Genomic DNA, 19,559 nt, shown 5'->3' with positions numbered 1-19,559 from the left:
GTTGCATCTTAAGAATGAAAAGTCCCTAAAATGAGGTTTAACAGAAACCAGATTTGGGTCAACCTTGGCGTAAGCTACAAAAGATCTACGAAGGGTCAGAAGTTGCTCAGATACCTGCCAAATGGACCTCAGACAACTCTTGTTTTCTTCTGAACCTCGTTTCTTTCTCTGTAGAGCAAACAGGTTCTTAAATTCGGGGTTCAGCTACAGAGTCTGGGCAAAAATGTGATTTCCTAGACAAAAAATGTCCATTGCTTTTACTTTAAGGGTTAATGTTCACGAGGCTCTGCCGTCCCTTTAAGCAAATTCATTTGGTTTTTGAAGAACCAACATGTTGAAGCTGCTGTTTTGGCCTCAAACTGGGGCCAAAAAAGTGTTTATTTGAGAAATTTAAGCTGATTTTACATATTTTGGAGAAATAAAATGACTATTTTTTCCCTGAGTATCCCGGTGAAGCTCATTGCTATTTTTATATAAATTAGATTTTCTTATCAATACCCAACGCGTCTTTTTTTTCTTTCTAGCTCAGTGGTTTTAGTACTTTGCCCGTGGAAGCATTTCCCTGGAAACGTCTGCCTAATGGACCCTTATTCCCTTTTTTCATTTTGAATTCTGTTCGGCAATCTGAATTTGGTGCATTTAATTTACTGAAGGCGTCTCATCAAAATATAGAATTTCTCAAAGATCAATGACGTTCTCCCCATCTCATCTCCATTTCCTGAAACTAGAAGGAAAAATGGCTTTGCCCTTCACAATACTTTACATTATTGATAATTTGGATTGGAATCTATCCAAATCAACAAGAATTCAACATACGATACCAGCTAATTTATCTCTTACAATCAATCGCTGATCGATGGAGACTGCCAGCCTCCAACTTCCATAAGATCATTTAAAATTCTTTTTGCTAAATATTGTTTATTCACTTAATAGAGAGCCCGTGGGATTTGACTTTAAATGGGCTTGTTTTGGGGGTAAATTATAACTTTTCATGTTAACCTCTGGAATAAACTCTGAATACATTTTTTTTTCTTGTTGAACTAAAAGCAGAACGTTCTAGATAAAAGCAACTTTCTTTGATTACTTAAAAAACTTTTTAAAGTTATATATTGACCCAAAAACTTTTTTTTTTTGGTTTACCAAAGCCACAAGGATCTTGCTATTTTTGGGAAAAAAAATAATACAATACAATACAATTTATATTTATATAATACAATATAATATAAATATTAACCCATTATATTCTGTATAAGTACCAGCTGATTAAACTAATATATATATATATATATTAAGCAAAAGCCAAGAATTAATATTGTTCGAAGTTGTGGGCGGGGCTTGACAAGGTTACAATAGGCGTCGATTAGTAAATAAGCCACACCCACATTTAGTGAATGCGTATAAAAGAAAATTCTACGATATTACGTAATTGAGATAATTGGACTTCCAGGCCTAAAATCCACATGCAGCCTCTTTGTATCTCTCTTAAACCAATTTTCCTAGAACTGTAGAAAGCGTCCTTTTATTTAGTACAGAATTTGATTAAAAGCCTTAAATTAACATTTTTAGCACAGACTTTTTCTTAATACAGGTCGTCACAATCGACAAACAACTAAATTCAAATGCATAAAAGCACTAAAAACATGAATTTAATATTTGGATAAATTGAAGATGGTGTCCTGTCTTGAATTCATACTGCGGTGTATGATTTAACCCTTTCTTGGGGTCTTTTGGGGCTGACGTTAAATCCCGTAGGATGAGTCTCATCTCTCGGTTGTTTAAAAATTTGGAGCAGAGGGGGTGAGGAGCGGTAAATATTTATGGTAATAACGCGTAAGGCGAATCTCCATTTGTGTGTTACTAATTTGCTGAGAATTTTATGCAGGGGCTCCGGTTGCCTTGAAGCGCGAGAGATCGGTTGCTATGGAAACTGCAGTAACACGCTCGATGCACTCCCTCGGAAAAAAAAAAAATGAACGCCTTCATTAAATGCAGTGTGCGTTCTCTGCGTTCTACTACTCAGCCCCATCTACATATACATTGTTACCTGTAGTTACCTTCCCGAAATACTTCATGGTTCCAATTGCGGAATGTTCCTGATTTCGGAATATTTTTTTTATTTTTTGCCTAAGGTCACGTCGTTTTTTTCCCAAGATGGATTTTAAAAGCATAAAGATGACATAAATTAGACCATTATCTTAGATATCTTAGATTTGGCACGTGGGTGTTGTGTATTTTTTTTTTTTTTTTTTAAATATTAAAATTTTCAATGAAAAATTTACAAAATTAACATAAAATGTTCAGCCCTGAGACCCGTAAGTAGGACATTGATGAGGATATTTTTTTTTTTTTAAAATGTTTTGTATGTAGGGATAACGTTTAGAATGGAGGAGGCTCAACGTGATATAGAATTGTTGCATAATTAATTGTTATTTTGACAAAAGCCGGTCGTCCATTAAATTTAACCAATCCAAGTATCATTTTTGTTGTCGCGCCATGATTAAAAATGTACAGCTTTGTCAGAAATTGGGAAAACGACCTAATAGTCAAAAATTCAGTTAATTTAATTATAACTTTTGGCAAAGAAGTCTAGGTTTTTTTTTTCTATTTTAAAAGTTTGGTTTGAACTTGCGCACCCAACTTCATTTGAGGGTGGATTGCTCAATTTTACTGCCCTTGCTGTAAATGGCTCCATGATATTTGGCGGATATTAATCTTATGGAACGTCTGGAAACTGAATAGTAAAATAAGGTTGAGATAGAGAAGCAAAAAAGGGGACTATGATTTTGGACTATTGGGCAAATTTAAGTAAAAATGGTGGTAAATTAGAATTTTGTAAAATGCGGAATTCCACATTTTTCGATCAAGATGGAATTGCTCATGTCTGTAAAAGCTTGTGTAGTCTCCACCAGCAGCAAACGTATTTATTCTATCATTTACGTTCTATGCGTATCACGTGATTCCTGCACAGCCAATAGCAAGGCAGAACTCTCCGGTGTTTTATCTTATTTATTTCTTTGAAACCGGTTTCCCTGGTGATCAGACGATCAGTGAAGTTGAGCTGCGGATTTGGTTTTAGCAGCTGCTGACAACATTGTTACGGGTCTTTGATATGGATATTTATGCAGATTTATACTGGTTTTACAATTAATATATTCTGTTACTATTGGGATATACCGGGTGCGATAAAGTTAATTCCAATCTGGTTATATCTGTTGCAGAGGACATTGTAACGGTTACGACATACGATTTGGTAAGCAGCGAATGTGAAAATATTATTCCAGGCTTTCCGTGATTGACCCATCGCGTGTCTACATGACTATGGATAAAGGTATGGCACCTCGAACACGTTCACCAACCCAATGATCCAGAAAGCACCTTCCCAACGTCTTAGCCTTCCAGAAAAAAGAACATCTCCTGTCCCTAATATATATGCTTTAAGTAGAAACAGTAGTAGTAGAAACATAGAACCTGCCGGCAGATCGGCCCCATTCGGCCCCCGTCTAGTCGCCCGTTTCTCCTGCTGTAAAAACCTTAATCAGTCGTTGGTCTCGCCTTAGATTCAGGAGCCGTATGTCTATCCCATGGTTATAATAATAGGTTGTCCATTGCGATTTATTAGTATTACACCTTAGTCTAATTATCTCTTACTCGTTAAAATATATCTACCCAGAGACTCCCTGACCTGTTAATGGCTTTAAGGAAGTCTTTCGATTAACGGCCATTCTTAAATACTCTTCATGCAATTATTTTCAAGGAGGCCTGGGCTGCTGCTTGGGTTCACTAGATAAATGGGAATTGACACCACCATACCCTTCTCCAATGGCTCTAAATTCAGCAGAGCCGGGATAATAAATGGGATTTAGAGCGCTCGACCCCATACCCCTTCCATACATTGAGTGTCACATGGTCCTCCATAGTTCAAACAGGGTCCTCCTTAGTTCATGTATTATTTTATATTCTTCTGTCTCTGCGTCTTTACGTTTGGCATAAAGAGATGTTGACTCCATATAAATGAACTTTAGGGGTATTGAGATGGATGCATACAAATTAGAAGGGCCAAGAAGAGATAAAAATCAAACTTTCGCTACTATGTAACAAGGGCCAACTCAGCTTCTTTTGCTTATTTTCCAGCCTTTTGGCCAAAGAGATTACATAATAGGAGATGATGGGTCTGTCTCTGAAAAGCTTATTCATCATCTATAGAGTTTACTGCATTGGCCTTTCAGATGAAGATGACCTCTTACGATGAAGTCATTATCTGTAGAACCGTTGCCCTCCGGCGCTCAGCCTGCCCTGGTTACATAAACTCAATGGTTTTTTTTTTTTATTATTATTTTTTTTTACGGTTTTGTTCTTAGTGGTTTTTAACTAACGCACTTTATGAATGTATGAATGACAAGGAAGCAACTCAGCCCTTGTGACTTCATGTCAGAGTGTGAAGGAAGAGTGGAAATGGAGGAAGATAAAAATAGGTTCATTGATAAAAATCTTTAGCAGAAGGTGTTAAGTGAAGTATTTCACAATTAGAAAAAAAAAACATATAAATCGTGAAATCGGAATCTGATTGTATTTGTTTATCAAAGACAGCTGTTTTGCATTAATTATTCTATAAAAAAAAGATATATTACATATACTAAAAAATGTAATGTTATGCATTTGTCATATAATGTAACACATTGTCTTCCAGACTATGATACATAAAAAAAAAACTAGGAATAAATATTTGGGATTTTTTGAACAGAATGTATTGGGGGAAATGTCCTCCTTGTTGTAAGTGTACTAAAAAAATATTTTAAAAAATATATATTTTTAATTATTTTGTGTTTTTTTTTGGTGAAATGGTTAATGTTTACATTTGTCATCTCCTCCTTTTTAGAAACTGTGTTTTGACCTGCAAACGAATGACATACATGCCGTCCTAGCTGCTGCGTTATATGGTAGACCTTTCGTGTTGTCCTCTAACGCATATTATATTCATTCTACAATATTGCTAGAAACATTTCCACAAATGTATCTGTAGGTAAATTCTGATCTATGCTTGGTTTGTAGAAACCAGAATTTGAATATTTGACCTTTGCCCTAATTATATTTTACATTTTTAATAAATAGATAAAATGAAGAAAAAAAATACCCAATAAAACTATATATTATTTGGTGAAATGGATTATTATTTGATTTTTTCTCCTAAATTCTATAGAATGAATTCAATATTTCTAGGAGCAGAAGGTACAGATGACTATGTTTGTTTGGGAAGACATTTTTTTCAAGGGCAGATGGTACATCGTTGCTTCTGCCTTTACAATCCTGTTGAATAGAGAGAGCTTTGCTTGTTGACTTTAGAGCGAAATACATATATATACATCTTCTTGTCTTTCGTCGCCAAAAAAATTAAACAAAATTGTTCTATAAAAGAAAGATCTAAATAACTTGAATATATAGAGAAGAGGGACCATATTACATCATAGGACCCAGGGCAGATATATCTTGGTACAGCAATGAATAACCTTGAAGGAGATTGTATCATATATGCAGTTCTGGAACACAAACTCTACTAATTAGATTTTTTGAAGCCATACATTTAGGTATTAACTCCCCATTTCATAAATATCATGAAAGACTGGTGTCAGGGATTTCATGGGTTAAATTCTTGGTTTTTTGGGCATCATGTTGAATTAGTCAAGCTCCTTTCTGAAAGAATATCAACAAAAATAGAAGATGGGTCACATCACCATACCCCATCAGGGATTGTCCATAGTATGGATCCGTGCATTGTGTTATATGTTAACCTGTTGGTCTTAGCAGGGAAACAATGTATCTGTTCTAATTTGTGCCAATGGTATTCTATCTGATTATCTGAAAGATGGCATTTTTTTCCATAGAAATGAGACTCTTCACTTTATAAAGGGTGACTTTACCTGGCAACTTTACAGACTAAGGAATAATTAATTCTTCCAAACACCCACTAAACATATGTTTACTTCTTCGGCTGCCAAAGTGAAGCTGCAACACATTTCTCTAGGAATAAACCAGATTGTGTGCTGTGTCGTATCCATGTCTGTGCCTCATTAAAATATATGTCCTTCAGGACTCCATGTAGCTTGTGTCCTACCTTTTTCACCAATAATGACCTCCAGAAAATAGTCAATAACTAATACCAGCTTTATTTGTCCTCATGTTCATCATGGGGGCACCTCTGTCACTGGACCATGAAGGTTGTGGTAAGACATCTTATGCAGGAGACATCTAAATGGATTATCAACCATCCTCTGCATTAGGAGTGACAGCATCTACAGGTCACACCAAGGGTGTATCTACCTACACTCTCACTGAAAGTGAAGATAAATCACTCACATAGTGAATTATTTGCACTTCTGTACAGAGGTCACAAACACAGATCATTAATGAATAGAAAAACAGCAAAAAGGGAAAGTCTTAGACCTTTGGAAGGCAAGAGGTGAATCTTCAGATTCCCCTGGACCTTCAAAGGTGTCAATGAAGCAAGTGCACTGAGATCCTTGATACATGTCTTACCCTTGCATATCTAGAAGAGTAGGGGTCTTCAAACAAAGCCCAAATTCGAGGTTGCCATCTTCTCCAGAACCCCCCTGGTTTACCATCTGGGGAGTCACTGAGGGCCAATCGTTTAGTAATTTCCAGCTCCTCTTCTCCATCTCCTGAGTCTCCAGTGCCATCTACATCCCCATCATCATCCCTGTTATCCACAGGTCCGCCACCAAAACTATCCAGGGCTTCTTCTGCATCTCGGTGTTGTCTATAGGTCATCCAGCAACAAGGTTCCACATCTGTCTCATCAATGCCCCAGAAGGCCAACTCTTCTTCATAGAGTGGTCCACACACATCTGCTGGGCAGTGCAGCTTGCCAGTCCTGTAGTAATTCAGGATGTGGGCAAATACCCCAGGATGTCTATCAAAGAAGAACTCGTCAGCTCTAGGATCATAGTCAAAGTGGCTGTGGGCATCTGGCTCTGCCAACCAAGCCAACCTGGTGCCAGGCAAGGTGCGCAGGGTGCTGCGATAAGTCTGGTGCCTTGTCCCTCCCACGTTTATCACGATGCGATCTGTCTCGTCCCCTTGGCCCATGTCTCTTGTTAGGCATGTCTCGTGTGAGGTTCACTCATCAGCCCCAGCATCTCACCTCTTTGCTACTAAAAATAAAAAATAAGCACAAAAACCCAAGACAGTTCAGAGCTACAGATTTCCCCCCCTTAAGGGAGGCAGGGAGGGCAAACAGTCTCCACAAGGGCATTCAGCTCCAGAAGAGATGAGGCTCCCCAAACAGCACTGAGCCCCTGCCCCAGGGTCTGGCAGTTTGCAGATCTCTGGGGGGGTAGTTTGCAGGAGCAGATTGGGATCTCATTGGCTTAGCAATGGGGATTGGTAAATAAGGTGTAACAGGTCCAGTTATTGCAAAAATCCCACCTCTCCTCCTTGTTCACAGATGAAGCCCCCTCCTTATACCTGTAGGTGCAATTCCTGGGGGGGAGGAAGGTAATCCAGACCCTCTTTCAAAAATCAATGGCGTTGCCAGGACTAAGAGGAGCTCTACAGAGGACTCACAGCCAGACTGACAGCACGAAGCCGTCTCTCCTCCTCTCTCCTCCTGCACTCTTTGTCTATTCTCATCACATTGTGCAGGGATTCCCAATGCCTGCAGCTCCTGTCCTCATGGTCCTTCTTACCACGTCGGGGTCTGCTGGAGCTGAAAGGGCAGCTTCTGGTGACAGCTCTGCCCGGTGTGGTGCTGAATGGACAGCTCCTGCCCCCAAAGCCGTCTCTGTGAAAGGTAGCAGCGCAGCTCTTGGCCCCCAGTGGGTGCTTGGTGGACAGCTCCTGGTGAAATTGCTGCTTGTCGGTCTAAAATAAAAAAGACAGCTACTGAACCCAAAGCTGTCTCAGCTGGTGCTAAAAGCGCAGCTCTTGGTCACACATCTGCCTCAGTAGGTGGTAGATGGACAGCTCCTGGACACCCATCTGCCCCTGGACAGCTCCTGGACACACATCTGCCCCAGTAGGTGTTAGATGGACAGCTCCTGGACACACAACTGCCCCAGTAGGTGTTAGATGGACAGCTTCTGGACACACATCTGCCCCAGTAGGTGTTAGATGGACAGCTCCTGGACACACAACTGCCCCAGTAGGCGTTAGATGGACAGCTCCTGGACACACAACTGCCCCAGTAGGTGTTAGATGGACAGTTTCTGGACACACATCTGCCCCAGTAGGTGTTAGATGGACAGCTTCTGGACACACATCTGCCCCAGTAGGTGTGAGATAGACAGCTCCTGGCCACACATTTGCCCACTGAGTGCTGGATGTGCTGGTGCTAAAAGGACAGCTCCTCAGAGACTGAGCCCAAACACTTCTAACACTCCGAGACAGCGCCTCCCTCCGGGTCTCCTCTGCGGGGTCTCTTCCCAGGCTCTGCTCAGAGGCTCTGCTCCCCGGGCTGCTTCTTGCGCTGGGATCCAGTGATGTGCAGGCAGGCAGGCAAGCAGGTCCCTGAGCACACCATCTGCGCATGCGCGCTGCCTTGTTGCTTCTAAGAAAGACTGTTTCACTTGGGTCCTAGTGCAGGCAGCACTCTAATCCAACACAGGAGTAAGAGTGGGAGTTAATTTATCCAGACAGGAGAGATACCAGGAGAGATCAGTGATTTCACACACTAAGGGGTTAATTCATAGCCTAACAAGATGTGCTTTTGTCTAATTTATGACTATTATGGGACATTATTAGCTTTAAACTTTAATTTCACATTTTTGTAATAAATATTACAGTTTCTGCTTGTGAATACACTCCAGTTCCACAATAATAATAATAATAATAATAATAATAATAATCCAAGTATGATTAATTTATAATTATGCTTTAACTTTTTTTCTCAAGTAATAGATATTAATAACATTTTTACAATCATATAAAAAAAAGCCTACACAATTTTTAGACATGAGAAGATAGGAATGGGTTAAATCCAAAATATTTATTCATTTATGTATAGAAAACTGCTATATAAATTCTACCACAAACAGAATTTTTATTAAAAAAATTTTTTTGTAACTGTCAGCGTGGGTTACATTGTGCAATTTTTACCAGTCACTTGGTTAACCCAAATTCAGAAGTTCAGATAGAATGTAAGGAAGTATTAATTTACTGAGAGGATGGTAGATAAGTGGAACAGCCTCCCAGCAGAAGTGGTAGAGGGTAATACAGTGACGGGATTTAAACATGCATGGTATAGACGTACGGCTCCTGAATCTAAGACGGGACCAACGACTTGATTTTTAAATGAATATATTCCAACTTCCCATACTATATGCACGTCCGTGCAAATCTCTTTACATTTCTTATGGATGATGGTATCAGGCTAAATGTTGAGCTCTGATGTATTAATGTCAGCTGCGTCAGCTACACCCAGAACAATCTCCAGTCCCTCGCAGGCTTCGGTGGCCACGTATGATACATGAAGAGCCGGATCATGTAGCGTTACCTTGTATCCATTTACTGGAAATTCAACAAAAGAGAAAATGTCCTTGAATCATAACAGATAACAGAGTCTTAAAATAGGGTTATTTTAATAATCCGGGCCACCTTGGACAGATATATATCATATCATAGGATGGCAATGTTTATACTATGAGATAAGTTGAAGTGTTTGGGCATTACCTCTCTAAATCATTGTTTGTTTCCGTTTGGCAGGTCTGAGGGTTTGAGGGTCTACTGGCTACATCCAAGGTTAAATAGGAGATAAAAGACCATCGAGTGGACAACCACAGCCCAGTTGATAAGTTAATGGAGAACCTAATGTTCATGCCTTTGGAGAAACATTAGAATTGAATGAAAGCACCAAACCTGAACATTTTTTAATAGTAACCATAATGGAGCCACGAAGACGTCTTACCGCCATGAAAACTTCTATCCAACCACATCTGTTGTACGGAGCCTTTAACCGACATGTACCGTGGGCCCTATTACTGTGTTTTACAGATGTTCACTATTTGGAATGTAAATATCACAGGAGATGAGATAGAATAGTTAGGACCAGGCTGATGTCACTAGGGTGTAGTAATCATCCAAAGAAGCACCACAAGATCAACCAACAGATCAAGGACCACCAGTGGTCATGAATGGTCAGGTAAGCCTACTATGTCAAATTTCTACAATAGCCGGTTGTGAAAATATATTTAAAGCTCTTTGTTAAAGTCCATCACCTACAATCCCGGCAGAGGTCATGAACACAACACCCGAAATCCCATCAGATATGTGAAGACATGAGCTCAGCAGAATCCATTAGCATCTAGGACCCCATTTCAACAAATACCCAGAACAGGACTAGCCTTTTACCCGCATTATACACTCCTAGGGCACTCGGTGGGTTAAAAAGAATACCGTTACTTATACAACATTAAATTGAGTGCGTTCCAAGGATTGTAATATCATTACCTCTAATAATAGTAAGTGAAACTGGATGGCATCCCAGGTTCCTGAACTCGACGCAGAGAACGCAAGGCTCATCCGTCTGGCCGATCCCTAATAATATCTGAAAGCCAATCTAGGAGATGGACTCGATCACCGATAACAGGACATTCGGAACTTTAACTGTCATGCGCTGCAAAAAGATGCATTCAGTGCAGAATTGCTACAAATTCCTACAAAGGAATATCTATTTTGTAACATATTACTTGTGTGATGGAGCTTTTCACCTAGTAATGGATGGTTACATTAGCCAATTGTCCCATTTAATGTACCGGGGTCATCAATTGTATATATGGATTTGGGGGTGATTATAGTTATAATGGGGACTGGTCAACATTCAGTGATTGATCATGAGCCACATTAATGATTATTTACATTTTTTATTTTACATTTTTATTTTATTTAATTTAAGTTAATTATGTAATGGAGTATTTATGTAAACCCTAAATTGTGCAAATGTCTGTAAAATATAGACCTAAGATCACTTCTGAGACAAGAGGAGAAACTGTTTTACAAAAAAAATCACAAAAATACAATTAGTATTTTTTGAATTATTATTAATACACATCTTATTATTAATTACTTGGCAATGACCTTGTAACATGTAAATTGTTACTTTTATGGAAGAAAAACTGTTACATTGTAATTGACAAGCCTGATATAAAGAATGTTTGCTTATATTTTATTTTTTTGTTTCACAATTCCTGTACTATGCTTGTTATGAATAACAATATATGAAGTTGTTACAAAATTAAACAAAAAATGTCACAGTAATATCATATTTTCCAGACTTGCTATGATGAGAATTGTACATTTAAGGGCAAAACTTTTGAATAAAAAATGTTTAGTCTTTTATAAATAAATATATATTTTTAAATTTCTGTAATAAATTAGTTTGAAAAGCGTGGGCACACAGAAAATTGAATTTCACAAAAATAACATCTGGAAATTACTTAACAGAATGGCGCCCTCTAGTGCTTAATTTATAAAATGCACGTGAGATATCAATAAATACATCGAACTGCTCAGTGTAGGCGATGTATCTGTCATTCACATGGTTTTTCTGTTTGCAACAACTTAAGTCTAATTGTATTTCTTTTTAATACAATAATTCTCACACAATCATGTTACAATTATTTTGGTAAATTCAATATGGACCTGACTGTTTTGAACATTTCAAATCTGCCAAATTTCACAGATACTACATTTATTCATTGTATACACTAAATAAAATTATAGAATTGTGTTTACAAATAAAAATAAGCAGTACAGATTAAGTGTATATCCAAGAGAGCAGCCATGTTAACTTCCAGCTCTCAGGGACTCAGTTTTACTTTACTGAGAGGGTGGAAGATAAGTGGAACAGCTTCCCAGCAGAAGTGGTAGAGGGTACTACAGTGAGGGAATTTAAACATGCATGGGATAGGCATACGGCTCCTGAATCTAAGACGAGACCAACGACTGGTTAAGGGTTGAGTCTTTACAGCAGGCGAAATGGACATCTAGATGGGCCTGAATGGGATTGATCTGCTAGCCGGTTCTAGGTTTCTATGATTCCTGTTTATTGGTAGAGGCGGCCTTTGTAATTGGGCTGAAGAAGAAGGGAGAGAACTCCAGGACATGAAATCAGTCATAAATATGCCCAAAACAATTGTACAGATTTAGTTTTGAAAAAATATATGCACATTCTGACCCCACATTCTGCGCATTCTGCCACTATTCCAAAGATGACCCTTTGCTAAAGATAACAATATGTTTTACCTGCTAATTACAGTAGTAAGCTTAAGTGGGCTGCTAGTCAGGGCAGGGAGCTCTACCCAATGTACCCCACCGTTTGATATTTACTTATGATAGCAGCACACAACAGAACTGGGAAACTCAGTATATACATGGATGAGACACCATCAGTATCTGTGTATTGCAATTAATATTAACCTGTTAAATTCCTTCTCCATTAATTTGGGTTAATTCACTATGATGACACTTGTTTTAATACTGAATGATAAAGCATCAGGAACTGGGAAGATATATTGCCACCTAGTGGCTGTAATGAGAACTGCAAGAAAGTGCCTGAAGAAGGAAGGAAATTATAAATATTTAAAATTGGTACATTTTAGGAGAATGCGTAACACATTTAACATTTGTCAGGTACATGTTAGTGTCCACGGGATTTTTTGAGGATTTGCAAAATATTTGCCCTATCCAAAAAGGTTGGGAATAAGCATTTTTAGGGAATTTCCAGGGGGGGGGGCAAGTGCCTCTAGTTGCCCCTTTAATGAGGACACCTATGGATGTACATATCAGTACGAAAAGAAAACCCAGTTTGTACCGGCGGGCCACTGTCTGTTATCGCTCCATTACTTTGCAGTATGTGGCCACCGGCTAGACAAGTCTGGCTATGTGAGCATTAAAGGTAACATGAGGACTATTATATTCAGCCATTGGTGGCTCTTACATCATTAGGAGGCCACCGGCCTTAAAGTGGCGGGGCTGGTTTCTTATTCCCAGTTTGGTTCTGATTCCCCACCTTTACATACACAGACATGTATACTGGGAACACTAAATGCTATGGGTATGGGGGCAATAGTTCTCTTAAACACAGAGCAGGGCACCAAATTACATGTTTAATATTTAATTCTACCAGAGTTTGATTATTTTCAGATTGACATGTATCCCTGCGCTGCGCGGAGAATATTATCCTGATATTCTTAGAATTCCGTGGACTCTGGAATGAATCTAAATACAGTTGACCGACATTGGGCTCTGGAAACAGAAGTTTACTAATTTCTTCTGGATCCCAAGAAGCACACAAGGAGCACAATTAATCACAATAGCTGAATATACAGCAGTTTAATCACATGCTGCCGGTGGGAGATGACGGTCCAGCCGTATGTGTCTCCAAACCCAAAGGGTTGGCCAAATGCACGATCCGAGGTTGTACAAGTCTCGACACCTGTGCCCTCGTGTTTGTGTTGACACCTGTGACTTGGGTTTAGTATCGATGAAGCAAAATGCTGTTTGTCACATGATGACCTCTGTGATGAACAAATGTCCTCACTTGGTGGCCCAAATACTCAACTCGTAGGCAAATGTTACGAGCACTCTGCGGATCGGGGCACGCGGAGAGAGACCACGGCCATTTGCAATCCCAGGATGGACTTCCACGCACGGACACAGGAACAGTTGTCTTCTGATGTAGACACTTCTTTGTGTGTTAAGAAAACAGTCCTTACCTGGCCAGGAAGTGGCCGTCCTTTCATTGTAGCAAATGCAAATTGTACATCACAGGCCACCATGTCGCATCTGTCTGTGAACCTGCAATGAGTTAATTACCGGGAGCGTGGAAACTAATTGAGGACAACAGTCAGGCTCTCTTTATAAAGTCCCTATCTGCTGAGGAAAGAGTCTCATCACGATCCAGACAACCCGAAAAAGCCATAAGCCATGGATCAGATGCAGAAGGAAACATAACACAGCGTGCAAATTGATTTACATCGCCTATGAATGGGTTTCTGAATCTGTTAAAACGTTTTGGGGCAGGAAATGTATGACAAGATTATTCAAATGTATATATTAAAACAAGAGTGCAATGGATGAGTGGAACAGCCTCCCAGCAGAAGTGGTAGAGGGTAACACAGTGAGGGTATTTAAACAATCCTTCGTAGAATACTTCTGAGGGCCAAAGTGAAATGGTATCTGGCTGTAGCCCCTGTGATCGTGTATGTTGGGGTATTAAAGGGTTAAGTTACCTTCTGGTTTACCCCCCCATGAACTAAACTAAAGTCCATGAAGAAGGTGAAAGCCACATTTTAGTGAATTATTCCCATAATCATGATATCATACATCATGGCATACAGTATTTCTTAACATCACTCAACATCCTCTCCAGATAGATGTCACCATTTGACCATACGGCGGTGGTTCATGTAATATAATGATGTATTATTTTACTGCGAGGTGGGTAGACAAGTGGAACGGCATCCCAGCAGAGGTGGTAGAGGCTAATGCAATGAAGGCATTTAAACATGCCTGGGACAGGCATATAGCTCCTAAATCCTGGACGAGGTTTGATCTGCTGTCAAATTGTGTGTTTCTAGGATAAATTGTTAATTTAGACATTAGGAGTATGTTTTTGGACTCATTCCCATGTTTATAAATGTCCCCAGTTTACCATGGAAATTGTCACAATAAACTATAAAAAAGGATCTTTGGGAGAGGATCCATACTAGGATCCATCCCTTATTTGTATATTAATATTAATACTGTATAATAATAATAATAATAATAATGATAATAATAAAATACTAATCAACTATTATTATTTTTATTCTTTGGGAAGCACAGATTAATAAGACGGTCATCGGATATTTGGAGGATTGAATTTCCATGGCGATTGGCTTTCCCGGGTAACATGAAAAACATCCACGGTTTATAAATAAGGTTCTTTATTTAGAATACTATTGGAAACATTCCGGCATTCACGCTGTATAAATATATAAAGTTAACATTTGTCACAACAAACTAAGCCATATTAAATATCTGACCTTCCTTACTTTGCATGGCAAATCTTATTTACACGTATATAAAAGTTTTACAAAACTGGTCCACAAAACGGATTTTTTTAGACTTAACGAGGGAAATACAATAATAATAATATTATTACAATAAAATCGTCATTTTAAGCTTGCATCTCGTTTTCCAGCAAATGAGTGGGTTTTTGGGTTTTTTTCCTGCCTTTTCTTGACATGGGTTTCAAATGATTCTGGCTCGCTCGGATTTCAGACTCCTGGCGAGGAGAGGAAAGCCCCAGCTGCTGCAGAACTTCTTGTGGCAGCCTAAAGGATAATGGGCGCTCCGGTTCTTATTACAGATGTTAAGACCTCTCTAGCGGACGAACAGTCCCCCCAAAATACTAAAAACACGCACACAAGCCCCCCCCTCCCCACTTTAAGTTCACTATTAACCTGTCTCAGCTCATGTAGCAGGAAGCAACTGAAAGGGTTAATCACCATTTCTACTACATACAGATTTGGAACGAAATTGGCATTTGAGCTTTTTTTTTCTTTTTGGATTATTTGTATTTACAATAGAATTGGAATAAAAGAAAAACCCGGTAGATACATTGTTTTTTGGAAATGAGAATAATAAATAGGTATTGGTGAGAACTCTCGTCGTTCGCTTGGTTTCCTGAAGGAATTCTTAAAGAAGCTCGAGAAGTGGAAATTGTTTCAGTCTATAATTCCTTAGTCTTTGGTTATTAGAATGTTGCAGTTTTTTTTTCTTGCATTTATAACACTTGGTAAATGGAACTGCTGCTGTCTGGGGTCAGCTGTGAGCAGGTGGTGTTGGGAGAGGGGATGGTGATTTCTCTCTCACTCAGTGTCTCCCCCTGGAGGGGAGAACAGGGACTGCCTTCAGATCCACTTTCCACAGCTGGAAGTACTGTGCAAGTGGGGGTCTCTGTGGAGATTCTTTCCACGATGCTGGACAGGCAGTCTAAACTGGAGATCACCGAATTCTTGCCATGCCTCGTATCTATAAAACAATCAGAAGGAAATGTCAGTGAAAGATGTCTAACAGGATCATACGGTAGCCAACAAAGAATGAGCTGAGGCTATGAAAAGAGGATGAGAAGAGGGTGAGAGAGAAAAGGAGAAAGAGAAAATAAGGAAAGATAAGAGAGAGAGAGAGAGGGAGAGAGAGAGAGAGAGAGAGAGAGAGAGGTGGTAAAAGAGGAGAGAAAGAGAGAGGGGGGAGAAGGAGAAAGTGAAAGAAAGAGATAATGAATAAAGAGAGAGAGAGAGAAAAAGGAATAAAGAGAGAAATAAATAAATAGAGTCAGAGGATAAGGCGATGAAGAAATGAGAGAGAGGGGAGAAGGAGAAATATAAAAGAGAAAGAGAGAGAGAGAGAGAGAGAGAAAGAGAGATCGAGCTGTCCAAACACATATAGCAATGACTCGATAATAAAAAGTAGAACCCTTCTGTATAAGAGAACTAATACCCCAATTGCCCCCCTGTCTGTATGTAGTAAGGTCTGTTACCTACCATTTGGGGTGTCATTATAGTAGCTCTCTCGCCGCCTGATGTTGCAGGGGGGTCCAGTAAAATCCATCTGTAAAGAGAAGAGTCCCATTAAAGCCCATTCATAAAATAACCCCAGAAAGGCTTTCCTGAACTGTATGAAACCCTATTAAAGCTTACAACGTTTCGGACTCATTTATCAGTCTGCCTCGCTTAGAATCTGAGGATGCTTCCAGTTACCATGGAGAAAAATTCCAATATAAAAAGATTTTTACAGGCATGAATTTTTTTTTTATTTCACCTATAACTATATTTTTCCACTAATTTGCATGATTAGAAATCGCAACATTCTAAAAAAAATATTAAATAATCCCAAATCTTTATAAATAATTTTTGTGGGATGTGAAATAAGTTTTTTTAATTGAATGAAAATATTGAAAATTATTTCTCCCCAGAAAAAAAATATATATTTATAGCCCTCTGTAACAAGGAACCTGTAAGTGGATCCAGAAGTTATTTACCAAACAGCAGCAGTTACTGAGTTCTGAGAGTTTATTTAGTAGATGTGGGATTTTTTTCTCCCCCCCCCCCGGGTGTCAGTTTCAGATGCAGCCCGGACTCCTCAGTGTCTGCTAATTGGCTATTTTTACATTCTTAATGCAAAGTGTGAATGAAGGGAGCAGGGTGTTCAGGGCAGGGGGTAACCCCTGGGATCAAGGGGATTTCAGCTGAAATGTTATTCCGGAAAGTAGTTGCATGTTTACATGTCCTGTAGTTTTTTTTTTTTTTTTTTTTTAAATATATATAAAAAAATAACTTTAAAAAAAATTTCAGCAGTAAAATAGTTTTTAAAAAATAAATAAATAAAAAATATATATTTTGCATTTTCAGCAGTAAAATTGCACCTTAATAATAATAATAATAATAATAATAATAACAATAATAATAATAATAATAATACACATCCTCACATTTACATGGTGTAACTCTTCTCTGGAGGGTTCTGATCTAAAATACATTTCAAAGTCATGGATATTTTTTTTGCTGTAATAAATACCACCCCGGGGGTAACAATATAAACCCCGACTTTTTAACTACTGCTGTGTGGTGATTGGCTGAAGCAGATGAACATTTATTTAGATTAATCAGAGTTTTCCAAGAGGGCATAGAAGTCTCCTGTACACTCACCATGCCATCTGAGCAGTTAGATCTTGGACTGGAGGCATCTGAGTCCCCACTGTAATGTTCCAGAACTGGGTAATAATTATCTTCCTGGTCCCTGAGCAGGGACTGGAGACTTTCAATATAACGAATGGCATTTCTCAGGATCTCAACCTTGGGTAGTCTTTGGTTGGGGTTGGTGGAGGTGCATCGCTTGAGGGTCTCAAAAGCCTCATTGACTTTGCTGAGCCTCCTTCTCTCTCTCATGGTGGCTGCCTTCCTGCGGTCAGCATTGGTGGTTTTCCTCTTGCAAGCTTTGCAAGCCCAGAGGAGGCATCTACCTGCCTGGTGGTGGCCACTGGGTGCCCTGACATGTTCATCCTCATTGTGATGGTGGTCGTCTGGCTTCAGCAAGCTCACATGCACCAGCCTGGGGTCCAGGTCTTCAAAAAAGTGCATGTCAGAAGTATTAAAGCAGGGGTCATCATAGAAGTCATCTGCTGCTGAGAAGGAGCATAAGGAGCTCTCTGTGATCTCCATATCCCGAAGAGGATGAGCCAGCAAGTCCATGGGGGCCAGGCAAAAATAAATTAAACGGAAATTAAAAAGAAAACCAGTTTTGAGAAGTTTGGAGAAGTGTGGAGCCTACACCTCAGATACAAGGTCCTTGGTCCAAGATGTGTCCACCACTTATCTGGTCCCCTAATATCTTGGGGCAATTGGGGCAATAAGATGATACTGGGGGAGTCTGTCAGCTCTCACACCCTCAGGGTATCTAAGTCTTGTCAAAAAGTGCCTGTATTTATCTGAGGGTCTTGGGCAGGGAGGGCACCCCCCTGGCTTGTCCCTCTGCTTCTTCTGACCAATCAGGACAAGAGCCAAGGGAGTGGGCGTCGCCTCCCTGGTGGCTCAAAGCTGCCCCTGATTGGCTGAAGGATTAAATCCCCCATGGGTAATATTCCATGGGCCATCCAACTAATATCTCATGTGCATAACTTGTTGCTGAAGCAAAGTTTACCGGGGTCCTGAGGGTTATTTTCCGCTTAATTCGAATCAACTTTTTTTTTTAATTCGAAATTCAAAACAATTTTTCCACATGGAGAAGTTCAGTGCTCAGAAACAGGAGATTTAAAAGTAACTATTTCATTTTTTTGGTTTATTTTGTTTCCATTTTTTATTATTATTTTTTAGTTACCAGAGACCTGTATAGAACTGGAGTTTTAATTTTCTTCTTACATAAAAAAAATAGTATTTTTAAAAAATGTAGATTAATGCTCGTTTCAGTTCTCTAAAAGTTCTTGAAAACTTTTTGCTTTTAAATATTACAATTGTAATGTATTTTTGTAAGAGCAGATACGAAAATTATTCAAATAATTGCAATTTTTATAGTTTAGGGAGAATGTGGTTTTCATAACAATTGTTTCCTAAATTTATACTGTATCAATAAAAAAAATCGATTCGATCTATTTATTTACTTATTTACAGAAGTCAATAAGAAATCAATACTATCCGAGTGGAAAAATATATCTTTAATTAAAAAACAGGCTAGAAGAAATCCAAGTACAATGACTGCAATAATCATAAAGTACTATATTTGGTCGGATTACAATGTTTCACTTTTTTGGTTATTTTTGTTTTATTTGAAACATTTGAAAATGTCCTCTTTTAATATTATAACTATAATACCATAATGTGACCTCGAATTTATAGAACACTATAATTTGTGATATTTACATGATTTTTTACTTTTTTTATTTTTATTGTTACATTTTAGTGTCGTATATATTTCATGTTTATATTTTTGATCACTATTTATAATATAATACAAACGTGCAATTTATATTACATTTTAATAAAACCTAACTTTATAAATCATTTTGTATG

At 38.7% G+C, this 19,559-nt stretch overlaps 2 protein-coding genes across 3 annotated transcripts in view; both read right to left on the bottom strand.

The window, feature by feature from the left end:
- Positions 1 to 7,724, bottom strand: part of KCNC1 (potassium voltage-gated channel subfamily C member 1) — a 44,797-nt gene extending 37,073 nt beyond the window's left edge. For both annotated transcript variants that reach the window (XM_053449618.1, XM_053449619.1), the window contains exon 1: positions 6,532 to 7,724. In XM_053449618.1, the coding sequence (XP_053305593.1) occupies positions 6,532 to 7,101 (570 nt within the window). In that variant the 5' untranslated portion in view covers positions 7,102 to 7,724. The remainder of the gene's footprint in view (positions 1 to 6,531) is intronic.
- A 7,195-nt stretch (positions 7,725 to 14,919) lies between these two features.
- Positions 14,920 to 18,436, bottom strand: MYOD1 (myogenic differentiation 1). Its single transcript, XM_053449620.1, has 3 exons — positions 17,703 to 18,436; positions 16,539 to 16,605; positions 14,920 to 16,026 (listed from the first exon to the last, which is right to left on the bottom strand). The coding sequence occupies exons 1-3, from the start codon at positions 18,243 to 18,245 to the stop codon at positions 15,779 to 15,781; spliced, it is 858 nt and encodes a 285-aa protein (XP_053305595.1). The 5' UTR covers positions 18,246 to 18,436; the 3' UTR covers positions 14,920 to 15,778.
- Positions 18,437 to 19,559: the final 1,123 nt, after the last annotated feature.

This window comes from Spea bombifrons, chromosome 10 (assembly GCF_027358695.1).
Source record: "Spea bombifrons isolate aSpeBom1 chromosome 10, aSpeBom1.2.pri, whole genome shotgun sequence".
NCBI lineage: Eukaryota > Metazoa > Chordata > Amphibia > Anura > Pelobatidae > Spea > Spea bombifrons.
The sequence above is the reverse complement of the archived record's forward strand: the minus strand, read 5'-3'. Positions and strand labels throughout refer to the sequence as shown.